The 20,840-nt window shown below is 33.8% G+C and overlaps 1 protein-coding gene across 1 annotated transcript in view; it reads left to right on the top strand.

Moving 5' to 3' along the window:
* Positions 1–19,659, top strand: part of LOC129223101 (ankyrin repeat domain-containing protein 29-like) — a 55,358-nt gene extending 35,699 nt beyond the window's left edge. Inside the window, exons 8-10 of the mRNA XM_054857667.1 lie at positions 12,199–12,294; positions 17,522–17,645; positions 19,589–19,659. Of these exons, the coding sequence (XP_054713642.1) occupies positions 12,199–12,294; positions 17,522–17,645; positions 19,589–19,659 (291 nt within the window). The remainder of the gene's footprint in view (positions 1–12,198; positions 12,295–17,521; positions 17,646–19,588) is intronic.
* The last annotated feature ends 1,181 nt before the right edge of the window (positions 19,660–20,840 follow it).

Genomic DNA, 20,840 nt, shown 5'->3' with positions numbered 1-20,840 from the left:
CTAATAAACTGACTATGTCCTAGTCAGGACCTAGTTGGACCCAGAGCCTGTTGCTGATCTTTACTTTTGTACGATCACATGCCAGGTGTGAGCACAATAACTGAACAAATTAGAAACACAAATAACTATATTTACACTCATGAGTATTTACATTAGGTTTTCAGAATGTGATCTACACAGAGACTGAATATACAAATGCAAATACAAAAGTGACGACCAGCAACAGGCTCTGGGCCCAGCTAGACTGGTCCTAGTCAATTTACAATCCCCAGTGAAGATCAATGGCCCTCTTAAAACTGTCTACTCCTTTGCTCATTACCACCTCTTCCGGTAAGCTGTTCCAAGGTTCCACTACCCTGCTAAAATAATAATTTTTCCTAATATCCATGTTAGCCTGAGATTTAAATAGCTTAAAACAATGACCCCTTGTCCTGTTTTCAGTGCTAAACTTTAGCCCCGTAACATCTTTCGTTTTAATAAATTTAAACAGCTGAATCATGTCCCCTCGGTCTCTTCTTTGCTCAAGACTGTACATTTTTAGCCTTCTAAGCCTGGAATCATAATCTAAGTGGGAAAGTCTACTTATTAGCCTTGTAGCCCGCCTTTGAACCCTTTCCAATACATTAATGTCTTTCTTAAGATAAGGAGACCAAAACTGAACAGCATACTCCAAATGGGGTCTTACCAAACTTCTATATAAGGGCAGAAGAACTTCTTTAGATTTATTTGAAATAGATCTATTGATAAACCCAAGCATCTTATTGGCTTTGTTGCTAGCAATGCTGCACTGTTGGCTAAACTTTAAATCCTGACTTATTAAGACCCCCAGATCAGTAACTTTGTCTGCCTGACTAATGACTGAACCTTGCAAATAATAACTTGTACACTTGTTTCCATGCCCTAAATGTAGCACTTGACATTTCCCAACATTAACAGCCATACCCCATTTATCAGCCCACTAAGTTACTGCAGAGCATGCGCCAACGATCGCTCCCTCTAGCGGTGGGTTGTTCTTGTGTACTTACCTCGAACATTCCGCCCACCTTGAAACCTTGCTATTTCAACTTGAAATATTTACGTTTAACTACAAATACAAAATGTAATTAAAAGATGAATAATGCAATTATGAATCCAAAATTTAGCAATTTAACCAAAATAAAATGTAAGATAAAGTTCATAAGTCAATCATTGTTCATTGGCAGTTTGCAGAGCTTAACAATGGGTCTCTTAAGCAGTTCATCAGATGTTTTTACTGCTGCCACTCTAACACAAACGTCTTTTCCTGGAAAAACCTCTATGATGCGTCCCAGACATCACTTTAGCAGGGGTAAGTTTTCATTTTTAATGAGGACAAGGTCTCTAATTTTCAAGTTGGGTTTTCTGGAAAAACACTCTAGTTGTTGTTGTAAATGGATCACGTACTCAGAACTCCAAGGCTTCCAGACGTACTGCAATGAGCAATGTATCAACTGCCAACGTGTCAGATGATTTAGTTTAGAAGACATAAAATCTGTTTCTGGAACAGTGTTTAGAGGGCCACCAGTTAGAAAGTGTCCTGGTGTGAGCACTGGAAGATCGTTTGGATCACTGGACAGGGATGAGAGAGGACGAGAGTGGAAGCAGGCCTCAACTTACACTATGACCGTGTATAACTCTTTGTAAGTTAATGTTACATTTGATATGATGCACTTAAGATGGAATTTCACAGATTTGATACCCACTTCCCAGATGCCTCCCACGTGAAGAGCAGCTGGTAGGTTGAACTCCCTGGTTAGCTATGGTTAGCCCTGGTTTTGAGCATAACCTATGAAGTGAAATGTGATTTAAAAAAGAAGCAACGTAAAAATGACGTTGAAAAATTTAAATAGGGACAAAAACCTTTCTTTGCACAAGACTAGAAATATGGGAATTCTCCATAAAACTGGTACATTTAGTCACCGTAATACACTGTCAAATACTCTTTATGTTAATTTCTTTTTTGCTTATCTTAGTTAATGTGTTATGTGTGAGTGCTGAAAATATTTGTTTGATTTTAGGATGATTCTAGTGCAGTATATGTTGCTGCTCAGAATGGACATGTGAAAATTATTTCATATTTAGTAAAGCTTGGTGCTGATGTAAATATGAAAAGAGTGGTAAGTTTTATTTTAAAGGACTAATTTTGTAATAAAATATTCCCATGAAGATTTTTTTTTAACCATTATTTTACAGAATTGAGATTCATGTTATACATTTTCCCCTTTTGTGATTAGAAAACATTTTAACTTTTCAGCTATTTGACATAGGATTCAGATGTTATTTTTAAAAATGATTTCAAAATATTTGTATTAAAACAATTGCAAACCCTATTTTTAAATATATATGACTGTTAAAACCATATATATTTGTTGAATACATATGGTCATGGTTTATTCATTTTAGTTTCTTTCTCTTTTTTTCCCAATAAATTGTTATTCATGTTTTACAAATACAAATACACATGTGACAACCAGCAACAGGCTCTGGACCCAGCTAGGCTGGCTCTTGTCAGTTTATTAATCCGCAATGAAGATCATTTGCCCTCTTATAGCTATCTGCCACCGTACTCATTACAGCCTTTATCGGTAAGCTATTACAAGTGCCCACAACCTTACTAAAGTAATTGTTTTTCTTAATTTTGAGATTAGCCTGAGATTTCAACAATTTAAAACAATGTCCCTTGTCCTGCTTTCCGTGCAAGAATTGAACCCATTAATATATTTCATATTGAAAAATTTTTGTGCAACTGAATCTTGTCCCCTCTGACTCTCCTTTGCTTCATACATATGAAGACTCTTAAGTCTAGCACCATAATCTATATCTGAAAGTCCCCTTACTAGTCTATAGTTACACTTCATTAAACCCTTTCCAATACAAAAATGTCTTTCATCAGATAAGGTGACCAAAACTGCACAGCATACTCCAAATGGGGTTTTACTAAACTCCTATATAAAGGCAGAAGAACTTTACTACCTTTGTTTGAAATAGATCAATTGATAAACCCAACCATTCTGTTGACTTTGTTACTTGCAATGCTGCACTGTTGACTAAACTTGAAGTCCTGATTTATTGAGACACCCAGATAAATAACAGATCCTAACTCAAAGTAACACTTTGCCCCCTATTCTTATGTCAGCTAATTTGAAGAAAAGCCTGAGAAGAGCAACATTTGGTACCATATCGAAAGCTTTTTGAAAATCAATGTAAACGATATCCATACCCTATCCTGTTTTATTATCTAACCTGTTTTGTTATCTAAAGCCATAATCTTGTCATAGAAGTTCAATAAATAAGTTGTACACAATTTACCTTTCCTGAAACCATACTACAAACTAGTCAACTGACTATTAGTCTCTAAGAAATTCATAATCTTGATTTTGATCAAAGTTTCAAAAGCTTTATAAACCCCTAAAGTCAGACTTACAGGTCTATAACTCCCTGCATTACCTTTAGACCCTTTCTTGAAGAGCAGTGTTATGTTAGCCAGCTTCCAGTCCTCTGGCACTGTCCCTGAGTTGTAAAAAGCATTTAAAGTACTTAAAATATCATCCACTAATTTCTTGGCACTTTTAACTAAAATTTTTGGATAAATATTATCAGGCCCCAGAGCTTTTATAGCTTTAATTTTTTCAAATGAAATAAAATGTCCCCCCCCCCCCCTTGGAAAACACAAAAGCCTCAAGCTGTATAATAGCTTGTGTCTTTGAACAGTTATTGTTAAAAACTCTGGGGAAAAAAGTTGTTTAGAACATTTGCAATAACAGTTTGGTTTTGAAATGAATTTCCATGCTCATCAATCAGTGGCCCAAATTGACTATTTCAAACTTTCCAAGAATTTGCGTAAGCAAAAAGCCTCTTAGGATTCCTGTTAATGTTATCTACTAGCCTTTGCACCAATTCCCTTTACTGAATCCGTACCAAGTACTTAAAATTGTGCCTTGCCTTACAATACTGGAGCCTATCTGCTCTCTGATCAGTTTCATTAATCCGACGAAAAGCGTCTTGCTTATAATGTAAAGCTTCTTTAATCTTTCTGGAGAACGACATGGGCCAAATTTTAGTATTAACATATTTTCTCCTGAAGGAAACATAATCCCCAACTGTTTTTCCCAGTTGTGTTGATACCCATATACTTTAAAAGTATTGAGAGAAAATGTTAGCAAAAACCTTAATGATCTAAACCAGCTGTGATATTTAATTTCATTTTCAACAACAGTTCAGTCATTTATATGTGAACCTAAAACTGAATTGATGCTAAAAAATAATATTTCAGTGCTTTGTTATCTTGATAAACACATTTTTCATTTTAGGATGGCTCAACTGCACTTTTGGTTGCATGCCAAATGGGCCATACTAGTTCAGTACAAGAATTAATAGATCTTGGAGCAGATGTTAATGCTGCTAGAATTGTAAGTTTTATTATATTTTGTGCATTAAATTTGATTTATTGTAACCCTGCAATTGTAAATTTATTTTTCCTGATGCATAAAAATTCAAAGTATTCTGAAAATTTTCTTTAAAAGTAGAATATTTTTATAAGCAAAATCAGTACTTTAATGTGCTTAATTTTTGCTTTACATCTTCTGTTTTTGGTTTGCACAGATTTTATACTCTTAAAATCCAGCTGTTTGTATCTATGCCCATCAGATAGTTTCTTCTGATTTAGTGTTTGGTGTATGATGCCATCATAGATGCCAAGTGACCTTGATAATGGTCACATGATATTGATACTGTCTTGTGAACACATAATGTTCAGTTCATCAACAAAATAGCTTGGTTATTTGGGAGAGCAAATTTCTATTCAATTCGAAAAAAACGACAGTTCAATGTTTTAAACTTGTTAGAACTTTTAATTAGAAACTGGAACTGTACAATAAAAACGTTGAGCTAAAGAGGCTCTTTTTGAGATTCAACATTGATGGCAGATGAACATTCGAATAGCCACGAGCCAATACAGCAATGCCCTTGTTGTAGGAGTCTCGGTGCTGCCAACAAACAATTCAGAAACTATCGAGTGCTCATGATACATAATGACATCATCTATATATAAGACCATAAGTATAAGAATGTTGTACATAATATTCTTTTTCGAAAAATTTTACCCTTTAAAGTATTTTGTCTGTGTGTATGTGTCTATGTGTCATTTTCTTCCTTTCTGAATGATTCATTTGTTTAATTTTATTTTGAATGTTTTCTGTGGTGTTAAAAGTTGTTTTCTGTTGAAGATTATGATTTTCATTTGAAATAATTGCTCAGAAATTAGATACGGTTGATGTATAAAGCTAAATCTCAACTAACTTTACATCAAATTTTCAGCTTTGTAAATGGTGTACTGGCTTTACTTACCAGCAGTGCACCAGTTTTGAAAATCAATGGGGGTGTTCAAACAAGGATTCTGAAATGTCCAGGGGGGATTTCAGGGGGGGGGGTTGGACATGTCCACCCAAGAAGAGAGGACATGTCTAAAAGAGTAAAATTTCAAAATTTAACCTTCAGTAGAATATGCTTAAACTTTTTTTGAAAACAAAATACTTAATGAGAAATTTAAACTTTTACTTCAAATTGTTACCACAGGTTAATTCGATTGGTATATTTCTCTACAGCAAAGAATAAACTCAAACAAAAATAAACAAAAACATTAAAACCATAACTTTAATAGAGAAAATATTAGTGAGAATCATCAGTAATGGACGCATAATAGTCTAACTGTACCGTAAGAAATGCTAAACTTGAATGAAAATATAATTAAATAAATATACTTTACGAATGAACTGTAACAAATATTTACTAAGACTTTAAAATTATTAGAAAATTTTTAAAGTTTTTTAATCTATGGCTCTAAGTTCTTCTAAGTATCTTTGTGTAGAGCCGGGCTCTCCATCCTATGGCCCGCGGGCCAAATCCGGTCCGCAAGTATATTTTTCACTTCCCCTCAGGAAGCTCACAAAATGAAAACTTTTTTTTTTAATTTGATAATATATTTCGTTTTAAGAGCATTTTGAAAGAAAAGTAAACCAAAAAAATCTCACAAATCACTACTAAGCATGATTGTAGCCAGAGGGAGGCGGAAGGGGCAACTGCCTCTCCCTAGTAGAGAGTATTAATTTTCACTTTCCTCCTTAAAGTCACCAAAGATAATTTAAAGTTGTATTTTTGAGACTTCTATTTGAAAAAAATTCTGGAGGATGGTTGCTTACCTGCTCTCTTCGCATCATTTGACCAAAAAATCCTTTGATGATGTTTTGGTGGTTTTAATTTCAAACGATTTCCGGAAAGAGGTTCCAAGGTTTCCAAACATCTCAACATATATAACTTAAAATTGCATTTTTTAAGCTTCAATATCAAAAAATTTCTAGAACAGGTCCTGAGCATCCTTTTAACACCATCAAAGATATCCTGAACTGCTTTTCTAGTACTTCGTTCCCAAAAAGTTTTTGAAGAGATCATCTGAACCTTCCTCATTTCCATTCATCACAAATCATAACAAAGATAATGTAAAATTGCGTTTTCAAAACTAATTTGTAAGGAGGAAAAACCTTTGACTTTCCCGAAAATAACCTAAAATTGACTTCATTTTTGAAAAATGATTTGGGGGAGATAATTACAACCTCTCTTTACCTTAATTTGACTAAAATGGTCTGAAAATGTGAATTTTGAAAATTTCTCTTGAGGTGAATGCTGAAACTTGTCCCCCGACCATCTCTTACACCACCAAAAATTGACTAAAACTGCATTTTTAAGACTCCAATTTGGAAAATTTTCCAGGGGATATGGTTCGATCCATTCATCTCCATCCTTTGTCTTAATCAAAGACAGCATGAAATGTTTTAAGACTTATAACTTATGGTATCCATTTTTTCTTCAAAGCAAATACCTTTTATAAATTCACTCATTTCTTTTTTATAAAATAAATTTTAGTATAGGAAATTGAAGCAATATTTGTAAGGGTTATTATTTGTATCAAGTTACTGCCTGGCCTTGAAAACTCACTGGGCAAAGGGGCAGCTAAAAACTACGATTTTGTTGTACCTTGGCTTGTCCGTCCCTAACGTGAATCCTGGCTACACTCATGCCGCTGAGAGCTTATTTAAAAAAAAATATTTGGTGAGAGAGGGGGAGCTAGCGTTAATTTAATTATTTGAGTTGAAATATTGTTGGCCCACCTTGCCTCCAAAAATGTACAATGTGGCCCTTGAGCAAAAAAGGTTGGAGGCCCCTGGTGTGGAGCAATATAGATGAAAACCGGCCACTAGAGGGCGCCTGTGATGCAGGGAGTGTTTTTTGCTGCTAATTTGATAAGTGTTTTTTTACTATAATTTTTCATTATTACTGTCTAGTTTTAGGTTTTTTTACTTCACTTTATCATGTAATTTAGTTTTACTGTGTTTTGGGGGCTCATTTTTGCTGTTATTGTATTCTTGAAGTGTTTTTGCATTTTTTGGAGCTAAGCCTAACATGTGGTGATCTCCTGGTTTTTGATCTTGTGTGCTTTATTGGGTGTAGCAACTCTGTTTATTTACTGCTGTTTTTAGTATTTATTCTGTGTTTTTTTGCATTTTTATCTTACTGTTTTGCCTTTTGGAACATATTCACTGAGTAGAAATGGGTGTTATATGCATTATGAAAGAGGTAAAGAGTGGGAAGGGGGACAGGTGGATCTCTTGTGATTTATGTCATATGTTCTGCCTGTATAAGGGGGAAAATGAGTCTGTTTTTGAAGAGGATTATATTTGCACTAAATGTGCTGAACTCTCAGACTTAAGACTTAAGATGCTAGTTTTGGAAGCCCAGTTAGCATTAGGGTGTAAGCCAGTTGCAGAGGGTATAAATGTTCCAGAGATTCAGGGGGAAGTTTCAAATGACGAGTTAGATTGGGAAACTAAGGGTGTAATTTTGGGGGACTCTATGGTAAGGGAGGTGGGTAACACAGTTGGGAGAGTAAAGCGTAAGGTGGCTAGGTGTTGTTTACCAGGGGCTCGGGTAAAAGACGTTAATATGGTTGCTGAAAAGAAGGGAATATTGAATAAGGAGGACATGGTTACTTTGTGGGTGGGAACAAATGATATAGGCCACAGTAAAAATGAGGAGTTTTCTAGGGAATGGGAATCCCTGTTGGATAAAGCAACCAGCTTTTCGACGAATGTCCAAGTGGTTGGTTTGCTTCCCAGGTATGGAGTGCATAGGAGCTGGCTAAATCAACGTGCAAGGTGTATGAACTTGCTACTGAAGTCAATTTGCGAAAAGCGCAGTATCAGGTTCATTGATGTATGGAGTCACTGTAAACGGGATTGGATTGCTAGGGATGGCCTGCATCTGAGCTCTACAGGGGTCAAAATGGTTAGTAGATTAATTTTAAGGGCTTCGGAGTCAAAAAACTAAGTTGGAATGGGGGGCATGGTTCAAGCACCAGGTATCGAGAGAATGAAATGTTTTTGGGTATTGCTAGAAATAGAAATAAAGTGACAAACAAGAGTAGTAATTTAACAATTGTAATTTAGGAAATTTCAGGGTGTTAAATAAAAGCAACTTAGGCATGCTTAAAGTTTTCTATACCAATGCTCGCAGTATTAGGAACAAGATGGATGAATTGAAAAGCATAGTTATGGATGAGAAGTTGGATGTTATCGGAATTACAGAGACATGGGCTACCGAATCTGATGCAGAGTTATTACATATTGCTGGGTATAATTTATTCAGACAGGATAGAGTAGGTAAAAGAGGTGGTGGGGTTTTATTTTATGTTAGAGACAATTTTATTTACAATGAATTGGTCATAAATGATAAGCCTACTGATATTGATATGGTTTGGCTGGAGTTGATGAGCAGTAAGGGCATAAAGCTACGCTTTGGAAACATTTATAGGCCACCTAATTCAAACCAGGGACAAGATGAACAGATGTACCGTATTATTAGTGACGTGTCTAGTAAGGGATCTGTTATCATAATGGGGGATTTCAATTTTCCGGGTATTGATTGGAATAATTTTTATCCTGGTAATGGCAAAGAAGAGGAATTTTTAAAAGTAATTGGTGACTGTTTCTTAGATCAAGTTGTAACTCAGGGAACTCGAGAGGAGACCATTTTGGATCTAGTTTTTTGTGACATAGGTAGTTTTGTTCAGGGGTTGAGTGTAGGGGAGCATATTGGAGATAGTGATCATAACAGCATTAGGTTCCGGGTTAAATTTGTAGTGTGCAAAGATGATAATTTTAGGTTTGTGCCCAATTTCAGAAACACCGATTTTGTTGCACTTAGGCAGAGCTTGAAAGAGGTTTTTTCGTCAGGGTTGGAAAATAGCGACGTAGATCAGCAGTGGACGGAATTTAAGGATAAACTTGCTCAAACCGTTGGGGACTATGTTCCATTTAGGAGAAAAGGTGTTAGTACCAAAATTTGGCCCATGTGGTTCTCCAGGGAGACTAAAGAAGCTCTTAATTATAAGCAAGCCACTTTTCGTAAGTTTAAAGAAACTGGTCAGAGTGCGGAGAGGCTCCAGTATGGTAAGGCAAGGCGAAATTTTAAGTATTTGGTACGGATTCAGAAAAGGGAATTGGAGCAAAGGCTGGCAGATGACATTGATGGGAACCCTAAGAGGTTTTTTGCTTACGCTAATTCTGGGAAAGCTCGAAACAGTCAAATTGGGCCTTTGGTTGATGAGCATGGAAATTTAATCCAAAACGATAGGGATATTGCAAATGTTCTAAATAACTTTTTTTCCAGTGTGTTTAACGATAACTGTATCTCAACAGTTGACACTAACAAGACACAAGCTATTATACAGCTTGAGGATTTTGTATTTTCCAGGGAGGAGGTTTTATTTCATTTGAAAAAGATTAAAGCAACTAAAGCTCCGGGACCAGATAATATTTATCCAAAAATTTTAGTTGAATGTGCAGAGGAATTAGTGGATGTTATTTTGAATATTTTCAATGCTTCTTATAACTCGGGGACAGTGCCAGAGGACTGGAAGCTGGCTAACATAACGCCACTCTTCAAGAAGGGGTCTAAAGGTATTGCTGGGAATTATAGACCTGTAAGTTTGACTTCGGTGATTTGTAAGATTTTCGAAACTTTGATCAAAATTAAGATCATGATGTTCTTAGAGACTAATAGTCTGTTGACTAGTTTGCAGTATGGTTTCAGGAAAGGTAAATCCTGTACTACTAATTTATTGCATTTCTACGACAAGGTTACCTCAGCTTTAGATAACAAAAAATGTGTGGATGTTGTTTATATTGATTTTCAAAAAGCTTTTGACAAGGTACCGCATGTTGCTCTTCTCAGCAAGTTAGCTGACATTGGAATAGGAGGAAAAACTTTACTTTGGGTTAGAAATTGGCTTACTGGTAGGAAGCAAAGAGTAGTTGTGAGAGGAAATCATTCTAATTGGAGTGATGTTTTAAGTGGGGTTCCTCAGGGATCAGTTTTAGGGCCTCTTTTGTTTATTATATTTATGAATGACATCAATGAAAATATTTCTGGAAGCATGAATTGTTTTGCTGACGATGTAAAAGTTATGGGGATTGTCGAAAATGAAGAACAAGTAAAACAGCTGCAAGAGGATTTAGATCATATTACTAAGTGGGCAGATAAATGGGGTATGGCAGTTAATGTAGGGAAATGTCAAGTGCTACACTTAGGTCATGGAAATAAGCGTATGAGATATCGTTTACAGGGTTCAGTCATAAATCAGGCAGAAAATGTTATGGATCTGGGTGTCTTTATAAATCAGGACTTCAAGTTTAGTCAACAGTGCAGTATTGCTAGTAACAAAGCCAACAAAATGCTTGGGTTCATCAATAGATCTATTTCAAACAAATCTAAGAAAGTTCTTCTGCCTTTATATAGGAGTTTAGTAAGACCTCATTTGGAGTATGCTGTTCAGTTTTGGTCGCCTTATCTGAAGAAAGATATTTTTGTATTGGAAAGGGTTCAAAGAAGTGTAACTAAATTAGTAAGGGGACTCTCAGATTTAGATTATGATACCAGACTTAATAGGCTTAACATGTATAGCCTGGAGCAAAGGAGAGTCAGAGGGGACATGATTCAGTTATTTAAATTTATCAAAATGAAAGATGTAAATGGATTAAATTTTTGCGGGGAAAGCAGGACAAGGGGTCATTGTTTTAAGCTATTTAAATCTCAGGCTAACTTGGAAATCAGGAAAAACTACTACTTTAGCAGGGTCGTGGGCACTTGGAATAGCTTACCGGAAGAGGCGGTAATGAGCAAGGGAGTGGATAGCTTTAAGAGGGCCATTGATCTTCATTGGGGACTAATTAATTGACTAGGACCAGCCTAGCTGGGCCCAGTGCCTGTTGCTGGTCGTCACATTTGTATTTGTATTTGTATTTAAAAGACGTTTGACAAAAGCCACTTTTGGCGGATGTCTTTTCATCCTTTTTTGCATTGAATTGTAATTCTGGAACATTTGCTTTCAGTTTCCTGTAAATTTGTGCCTATCAATGTTGTTTTATTTTCTTATATAGTTGTATGTTTATCGTGTTTGTATGCCGTGCTAAGTACAGATGTGATATCTGCTGGTTTAATTAAAATTGAGTTAGTGTCCCCAACTGGTACTTTGTTGCATACTTATCAACATACATTGTTTTATGGTTATTTGTGTATTAGGATTTTTTTTTATTGTGAAAAAGTGGCATCTGAATCAAACACATGGAGACATAAAAAATTTTAAAGGCAACCACTTATTTTAAAATCAGCTGCAGATACAACTCTTGCACTTAGCACAGATGTGTACCACAAAAAAAAAAAATCAATATGCCACCGTAAAGGTACTTGTCTCCGGCACAGAAGTATCAATGGCTAACTGACTACTGAAAAGAACCAAAAAGACTAAATATTTTTTTTTAATGAAAAGTTTTGAAATATTGCACTTATATGTTCAGGAATATAGGGGTTTCTTGATCCATATAACAAAATGTGAGCTTCAAAATTTCTTCCTGGAGCTTAAAAAGTTCAATATATTTTGGAAACACTTATGCAAACTGCTAAGCTTTGTAATTTTTTGAAAATAATAGTTTACAATATGAATTGATGAACAGAAACAATATTTGAGTGTCAGTTTAACTTTTTTATGGAATTTACTATTGGTTATTTTACCTGTGCTCAAAATTACTACACAATTCATATATTTTTACATTTACTTAATGTATTTGACAGGATGGCTCTACTCCCCTATTCAAAGCTGCACTTAAAGGTTTTGAAAGCATTGTACAGATACTTATATCTCATGGAGCTTACCAAGGCATTCTAAAAGTAATGAATTATTTTAAAGATGTTTTTTAATGTTTATGATCTTTATGCTTGTCAAGTTATGTCTGCATAACTTCTTTTAACACATGAGAAATTTGTTTTTATTCACATATCAAAATCTTTTTTTTTTTTTTTTTTTTTTGGATCCATTATACACAGGGTTCGTACGGGTCATGGAAATCCTGGAAAGTCATGGAAAAAAAATAAACAAATTTCAGACCTGGAAAAGTCATGGAAAATTAATATTTTCAATATAAGTCATGGAAATTTATTTTAAGTCATGGAAAAATGTCTTGGGCAGTAAAAAAGTAACAATAGCTAAAAGAGCGCTAGAAATATTGAGTGATTTAGTAATATTGCATATAAATTGAACGATCTCAAAAACAAATCCGAGTTCTGAAATCCAATTTCATCTGCTTCTGTAACAGCCGCTCGCTTTTTTTGTAATGTGATTTTACTACTGGGGCGGTACTAATTTTGAATCCACCACTATTTTCTGCACTTCTTATATTTTGTATTCTGTAGTAGTGGACTTCAAAAAGCCCTCTCAAAAAGAGTAATTCAATTGCATCCAAGTTTGTTTCAACTACTTGTAAAATATTCATTATTAAATTTACCAGAGTTTATCTTAATATATTGAAGGCTTTAGAAAATGAAGACTTTAGACAGGCAATAGAACATAGAAATAGGGGAATTCTAATACTCTAAAACAGTAGTGCCCTACATACAGCTTGCAAAACTGATCCTCGTGGCCAACTGAAATACCTGGTTTTGGAAAAGTAATTTACTGAAAACGTGACTTTATTTTAATGAACGCATATACTGTCAAGTCACATAGCTGATTAGATGCACTATTGACACCAAAGGACAATGAATTAAATTTATTTTTGGAAACTTAGTAATGACTCATTCAATTTTTGTCCCATGCATTACTATATGGCCCTATTTTGTTAAATATTTGTTAGACATTAAAACATCAGTGTGTTGCAATCACTATTTTTTATTTTGCTTGAATTTGTATAATAAAGACAAATAAGAATAATTAGTTTCTGCAGTGTGCACTGATATTTTTTCAGTCACAAGTAAGTGCTTCAATGAGGTAGTGGCACTCACGTAACAATTTTTCTAATGCCCATTTCCAGAAATTGTTAAGTTTTACATTAAATAGTACTATTCTCTTTATGTGACAAGGTCATGAAAAACTTTATGAAGTCCTGGAAAAGTCTTGGAAAAGTCATGGAATTTTTTTATCCAAATTGAGTATGAACCCTGTATACAGTAATTGCTGCTTATATGTATAAGTTAGTTCTAAACAGTTTTGATTCAATAAAGCTTTTTTTTTTAATGTTGAATCCTAAAAAAAATTTAAGAGAAGTCAATGTTAATCAAGCAAGATAAAAATACCATTAGAAGTATCTGTTTGTTCTTTATTTTATTTATTTATTTTTTTTTTTAACACCAAAATTGAATCAGCACCTGTACACGTTAAGGGCAACATATGGTCCAAATTTTGTTTGATTCTGCCAGTTAGTTCCTTGGGAATAGCAGGCACGCATAACTCAAGAAACGTACCATCGCTCCCCCCCCCCCCCCCCTGGAAGAATTCGCGCCAAAAACCGATGGGACCAAGTTCACATAAAGGCACATAAGTGTACCAAATTTCGTTTGGTTTCATGTGGTAGTTTTTGCTGTAGAGCGGCCACAAAAAACCGTTCACACACATACAGACACACACAGACAGACATTTTCCAAAAATGGTCGAAATAGATTCAGCGCACCTCAAAATGTTCGAATCCGTCAAAATTTGAGGTCGAAAATTTGCACAAAACCAATTCTTTCTTCTGTATATTAGATTTAGAAGAAAGTAAAAAAGGAGAGAGAGAGAGAAGAAAAAGGGTAAATCAGTGGCGTAGCTAGACCCGACTTTCGGGGTATATATATATATATATATATATATATATATATATATATATATATATATATATATATATATATATATATATATATATATATATATATATGTGGTGTGTGTAATCGCTTGGAATTTTTTCCTTTTCTTTTTTTTTCTTTCTCTTCTCTCTTCTTTTTCTCTTTTTTTTTTGAGACTAACTTTTCGGGGGGGGGGGGCTTTTGTCCCCAAAACCCCCCCCCCTTAGCTACGCCCCTGGGGTAAATTGCATGTTATTTTGTTTAAGAGTCTCTTTTTTTTTAAGCTGGACAAAGTGAATGGGGGCCTGATAGTTGACACCTTCAATTTTCCTGAAACTTTCAGGATATTTTACCAGGATTGTGTTAAAAAAAGGGAAGCTTCTTTCCTCTCAAATTTGACTTGTTGGCCCTTGAGTAAAGGTCAAAGTTTAAGATCATGAGAAACAAAAGCAATGAGTGAACCAAGCGAATTCTTTTAAATTTGGATACTACTTGGTACTAGGTACATTCTAGCATAAATATTTTGTTGACTTACTCATGGCTTTGAGGTCAAAGGTCAATTGAAAATGCAACTTTTTTTAACTTTTACCTTTAGTAGCTCAACGGTCTCAAAGTCGATGATGACTGTACATTATACTCTATGTGGTGTAGTTTTAGACTCATGTCAGAAAACAAAGAGATCTACTTGTCTTACTTAATTATATGGTCTCAAAAATGATGATTTCAGTATAAAAGAGCGTTGTTTCACAAATTTATATTCGTGTTACTCAAAATCTTATGTGCTCAAACTCACATAAATACTAGAAAGAACCAACAACCAAATGTACTTTAAGCTCCCAAAATTTCATGCTTCCAGTGTAATAAAATTTTCTGCAACTTTTACCACTCGTATCACAAAGCTGATCCACCATTTTGTTGCACTATATTTTGCAGATCCTGGATCCTCGGAAGCTGTACATTTGCATAGTTTAGTTTCAAAGACATTTCTACACCTCTATAAATTTTCATTCCATTTGGGGATGATCAAGCTGAGACAGTTAGAAAAATCAGGTCAATTGACATGGAATCACTCTGATATAACAATGTTACAATTCACCTGCACCTTTTGATATTTTTGACTTTATAATGATCATGAATCAATGCTATATTTTAGGAAGAAGATTGCAATTGGGTAAAATATTGAGTTCATAATTACAGTATAATTTTCATATACACTACTTAGTAATAAACGTTTATAAATATGCAAACTTATTAATTAAAAGGCTCAAAAGTAAAAATATAAATATGACATCAAAAAAAAAAAAAAAAGAGAGAGAGAGAGAGAAGAAAGAAAAGAAAAAAAAACAGATTTGTTAGACAATAACAAAAGATGCGGGTGAAATGTGCATAATGTTTACATCAGAGTAATTCCACATCAACTGACCTGATTTTTCAAATTGTCCCTGCTCAATCACCCCCGAATGGGATGAAATTTTATAGAGGCGTGGAGATGTCTTTGAAAATAACCTGATGCAAATTTTCAGCTTCCGAGATCTGAAACCTGAGGATGTAGGATCTCTGGAAAATAGTGCCCTAAAATGGCGGATCAGCTTTGTGAGACAAATTGAAATGTTGTGTTAAAGGTTGCTGAAAATTTTACTATACTAAAAGCATGAATTTTGGGATCTTAATGTACATTTTTCTGTTGATTCGTTCCAAGGGCACCCATATGGGGGGAGCAAGTGGTGGCTGAAGCCCCCCCCCCCCTTGAAACTAGAACTTCCTTGCTTTTAGTACTTTTTTCTTTGCAAAAATGTAAAAACATTTCTTCGTCAGCAATTAATGAATAAATTATTAAAAATGTCAAATTTTAATAACTAATCTGTGCTGAAATTGGTTTCTATGGGGAAAATATCCTGTTAAAATATGGGAAAAATATCTGAGCCCCCCCCCCCCCCTTAAAATTTTTATATGGGCACCCTTGATTTGTTCTAGTATTTATGTGAGTTTGAGCTCATAAGATTTTATATAACACCCATGTAAACTTGTGAAAAAACCCTTTTTTATACTAAAATCATCATTTTTGAGACCGTTTCATTAAGTAAAATGACTAGATCTCTGGTTTTCTGACATGAGTCTAAAACTACATCACGTAGAGCATAATTACAGCTTTTGCTCAAAGTTATTGCCTCAGGCGTTTTAGAGTAATTTACCTAAAACCTTGACTCTTTTTGTTTCAGATTATCAACTTTGAGACACCGTAATTTAAAAAAGTTGATTAGTTGCCATGGATTTCTAACCTGGAACTTAAACTTCACCACTCGTACTATAACTACAGCTGTGCTTCAAAGTTGGTGACCCATCGCGACTAAAGTTATTGACCTCTAAGCTTGACCTTTTGTAAAAAATCATCGACTTTGAGACCGTTTAACTACTAAGCCAAGAGAAGCGAAACTTTTTTCATATTTTTCTTAGTACTATACTGTGGCGAGTAGTTAGTCATATTTTTTTTTTTTTTTTTTTTTTTTTTTGAGGGTGGCTCACGGATTTAGCAGATATCAGGGCCCAAACAAGGCAAAAAAAGTTTTAAAAAAGTAGCAGTTTCAATTGACCTTTGACCTCAAAGCCATGAGTGAGCCACCAAAATATTTATGCTAGCATGTACCTAGTATCAAGTAGTACCCACAATTAAGAGAATTGGCTTGGTTCACTCATTGCTTTTGCAGCAAAGCAGTCCTATATTTAGCTCTTTGTGTTCATGACCTTAAACTTTAACCCCTACTCAAGGAGATACAAATCAGTTTTTTGAAAAAAGAAACTTCATTTTTTCTTATCATAGTACCACTAACACACCCTGAAATTTTTTACGAAAATTGAAGACAACAACTATCAAATTTGTCCAGCTTAAAAAAAAAAGACTCTTAAGAAAAAGTTTTAAAATCGGGATTTTCTTTTTTTGAATGAAATGCGGAAACATATCTAAGTATTTCTTCATTAAACATGGTTCATACACTTAAAAAGGTTAAAAATTGCTTGAATACTTTGAAAAACTTTAAAATGAATCTTAGTCTAGTAAAGACTCAAAAATCAGGGCTTGTATAGCAAAAAAATCATTGGGAAAATATTTCATCATGTTTCTTGAAGCCCAATTACAGCAAAACTTTAAAATGAATTTTAAAATATTTTTTTTTTAATACTCATTGTGCTACATTAGTCTTTAATTTTTTATTAGTACCCTGAAAATTTCAATAACTAATGTCATTGTAATTCTATGTCAATATTTTTATAACTAGATCTATTTTTATTTGTTTATTCTTTTCAGAATGGTGAATCACCTCTTCATGCTGCTGCACAGTATGGTTACACTAATGTTGTTAAAATTTTAATTGAAGCTGGTTCTGATCCAGTTCTTAAAAATAAGGTATTTCTATTGGTTCTGTTTTGCTGTAAAAGTATTTTTCTGTTTTATGGGATTTTTAATATTGCTCAGAAACTTACATTAAATATTTTATTAGTATTGTGTTTACTCCAAAACAGCATGTGTACTGTTTTACCACCAATGAGATGTAAAGATGAGCATCCAATTTACAGGTGGAAACTAATGCATCTATTAGTTTTACAGGAACGCCATTATAGTTGTGTGTTATAAACCAGCGTTTCTCAACCTTTTTTGCCCCTCAGACCAGCAAGAGATTTTTTAAAAAAAAATTGCGGACCAGTAATGTGTTTTTTCTTTCTTTCTTTTTTCTTTCAAAAAAAACTTTAAATTTGAAGTTCATCAAACGAGGTTTATCAAACACTTCTAAAAACTTTTGAGAATGACTGAGATTTTTTGTTTTTTGTTTTTAACAAAATTTTATAATAATAATAAATGAATCAATAAATATAAAAATAAATCTTTACTTAATGTTAAAGTACTGTTAGAAAAAATATTTAAATGTTAAGAATACAGTAAGTAATTTTTGTAATAATTTTACAGAAATAATACACATTGCTGAAAAATCATTGAAAAGAACAGGGTTCATACTGTATTTGCATGAAAAAATTTCATGACTTTTCCAAGACTTTTTCATGACTTCAATAGAAATGTTCATGACCTTGTTACACAAAGAAAATAGCACTATTTAATATCAAACTTACTAATTTTTGGAAATGAGCATTAGCAAGACTTCTACATGAATGCCACTACCTCATTGAAGCACGTACTCTTAAAAAAATAAACTATTCTTATTTGTCTGCATCATATAAAATTAAGCAAAGTAAAAATACACTGAATACAATAGAGTGATGGTTAAATATCTAATATTTTTCTTATAAACAGGCAGAAAAATGATGAATGACACAAAGGTTGAAAGAGTCATCACTAAGTTACAATAAATTTGCTTCAAAAGTTTCCTTTTAGTGTCAACAGTGCATTTAATCATCCACAACTTGACAGAATTTTGGTTCTTTAAAGTAAAGCCACATACTTTAGTTCTTTATGTTTCTAAACCAGATATTTATGTAGAAAAAAAATTCAGTTGTGACTAAATCTTCTGATTCAAAAGTACTTTTTTGTTTACTTATTTGCATATTTTCAAATGCATATAAATTAATAGGTTCATAAATTACACAGCATAATGCTTAACTCCTGATATTGAACATAGTAGTGGGTCGTATGGATTAGTTTTGCGGGCCGTATGTTGGGCATTACTGTTTTAGAGTATTAGATTTCCCCCTTTTTTTTGTATTCTATCGCTTCACTAAAGATTTTTTTCCCTAAAACCTTCAACTAATTAAGATAAACTCTGATAAATTTAGTAATAAACTTCTTACGAGTTATGGAAATGAATTTGGATGCAATTGAATTGTGTTTTTTGACTGGCATGGCAAAATCAAGTGCCATGTAAGTTTGCTACTGCAGAATATAAAACATAACAAGAGTTGAAAATAATAGTAAATTCAAAATGAGTGATGCTCAAGCAGTAAAATCACATTTTAAAAAAAGGAGAGCGGCTGCGACAGAAGTGGATGCAATGAGATTTCAGAATTCGGATTTGATTTTGGGATCATTCAATTTTCCACCTTTAATAGCTTTATGGGCAATGCTGTTAAAACCAACCAAGATTTCTAATGCTCTTTTAGTTGTTATTACTTTCTTTTTATCCAGGACATTTTTCCATGACTTGAAATAAAATTTCCATGACTTTCAATGAAAATTTAAATTTTCCTTGACTTTTCCAGGCCTGAAATTTGCTTTTTTCCCCCATGACTTTCCAGGATTTCCATGACCCGTACGAACCCTGAAAAAACGAAAATTAATCACAAAATTCACGTAAAATATGTATTATAGGATATAGTTTTTATTATTATGGTATTTTCTTATATGACCAGTCAAATTTTTCTGTAGACCAGTGCCGGTCTGGACCAGCAGCTGAGAATCGCTGTTATAAATTAAAGGGGTATATTGAAATTAACTAATCACACCTTTTCTCCGACTTTTAGATTCAATTGTCTTAATTGGTTGCTTGCGATTTCCGTGGCAAATATGGTCAAACTGTATGATGTGTCATAAATTGGATAGATTGTTGTCATTATTATTAGTATTATTATTTATTTATTTTTATTTATTTATTTATTTTTATTTATTTATTTATTTTTTCGACACATTTGTGCAGAAGGGAATATAGACTATCAATTTTGGGGGGGGGGGGCATGCTGAGGAATGACCACCCCCTCCCTTATGCACAAACCTTCATTTTATGCATAAAAATTTTGTTTAACTGCTTGGGTGTGAATTAAAAGTACCAAATCAGCCAAGAATAATATCCCTGATAGGACAAAAATATTACTAATTAATTCCATCAGCAATGAAAAGAATGTTTACTTTTAAAATTAAAAAATTACTGTCATTGTTGTGGAAGATTACTGCTCAAGTACTGTAGTAGTATCTACTACTGTAGATGCATTACAGTGTCAACAGTTTCGGGTGGGGAGTTAGGACCCCCACGACCCTCCTCTATATCCACCCCTCCATGTATGTACATATACATCAAAAGAAATCAATAATTTTTAATTTAACATTTCCACTAATTAATAATGTTAATGTACTGAAGTCTCATACCAGCATTCTTCTTATGTTCTGCACTTTTCAGATCACGTTTTTCAATATGAATATTCTATACTTAAAAAACCTACAATCATTTTGCGTACATTATCATATACTTTATTCCTTTTCATTTATGTAGAGTGTGTATTCGTAAATAAACATAACATAGGTTTTAATTTTGCATAAAAACTTTCATTTGTATACAAGGGCCCCATATAGGGAAGCAAGGGGGGGGGGGCCTTTGAAATTAGAATTTTCTTGTTTTTAGTACTTTTTTCTTTGCAAAATGTAAAAACATTTTTTCTCCAGCCATTAATAAATAATTTATTAAAAATGTCAAACTTTAATAACTATAATCTGCATTGAAATCTGCTTCTATGGGGAAAATATCCTGCTAAACCTTGGGGAAAATATCTGAGCTACCCTTAAAATTTTGCATATGGGCGCCCATGTTTGTATACAAACAGTGATTCCCAAATTGTGCATGACCTTGACTCAATGTTGGTAAGGTTTTGTACACTACGGTAAAAACCCTGGTTTTTACCGTAATGTG

This window comes from Uloborus diversus, chromosome 5, assembly GCF_026930045.1.
Source record: "Uloborus diversus isolate 005 chromosome 5, Udiv.v.3.1, whole genome shotgun sequence".
NCBI lineage: Eukaryota > Metazoa > Arthropoda > Arachnida > Araneae > Uloboridae > Uloborus > Uloborus diversus.
Note: the sequence above shows the minus strand (reverse complement) of the source record. Positions and strands in the feature narration are given on the sequence as shown.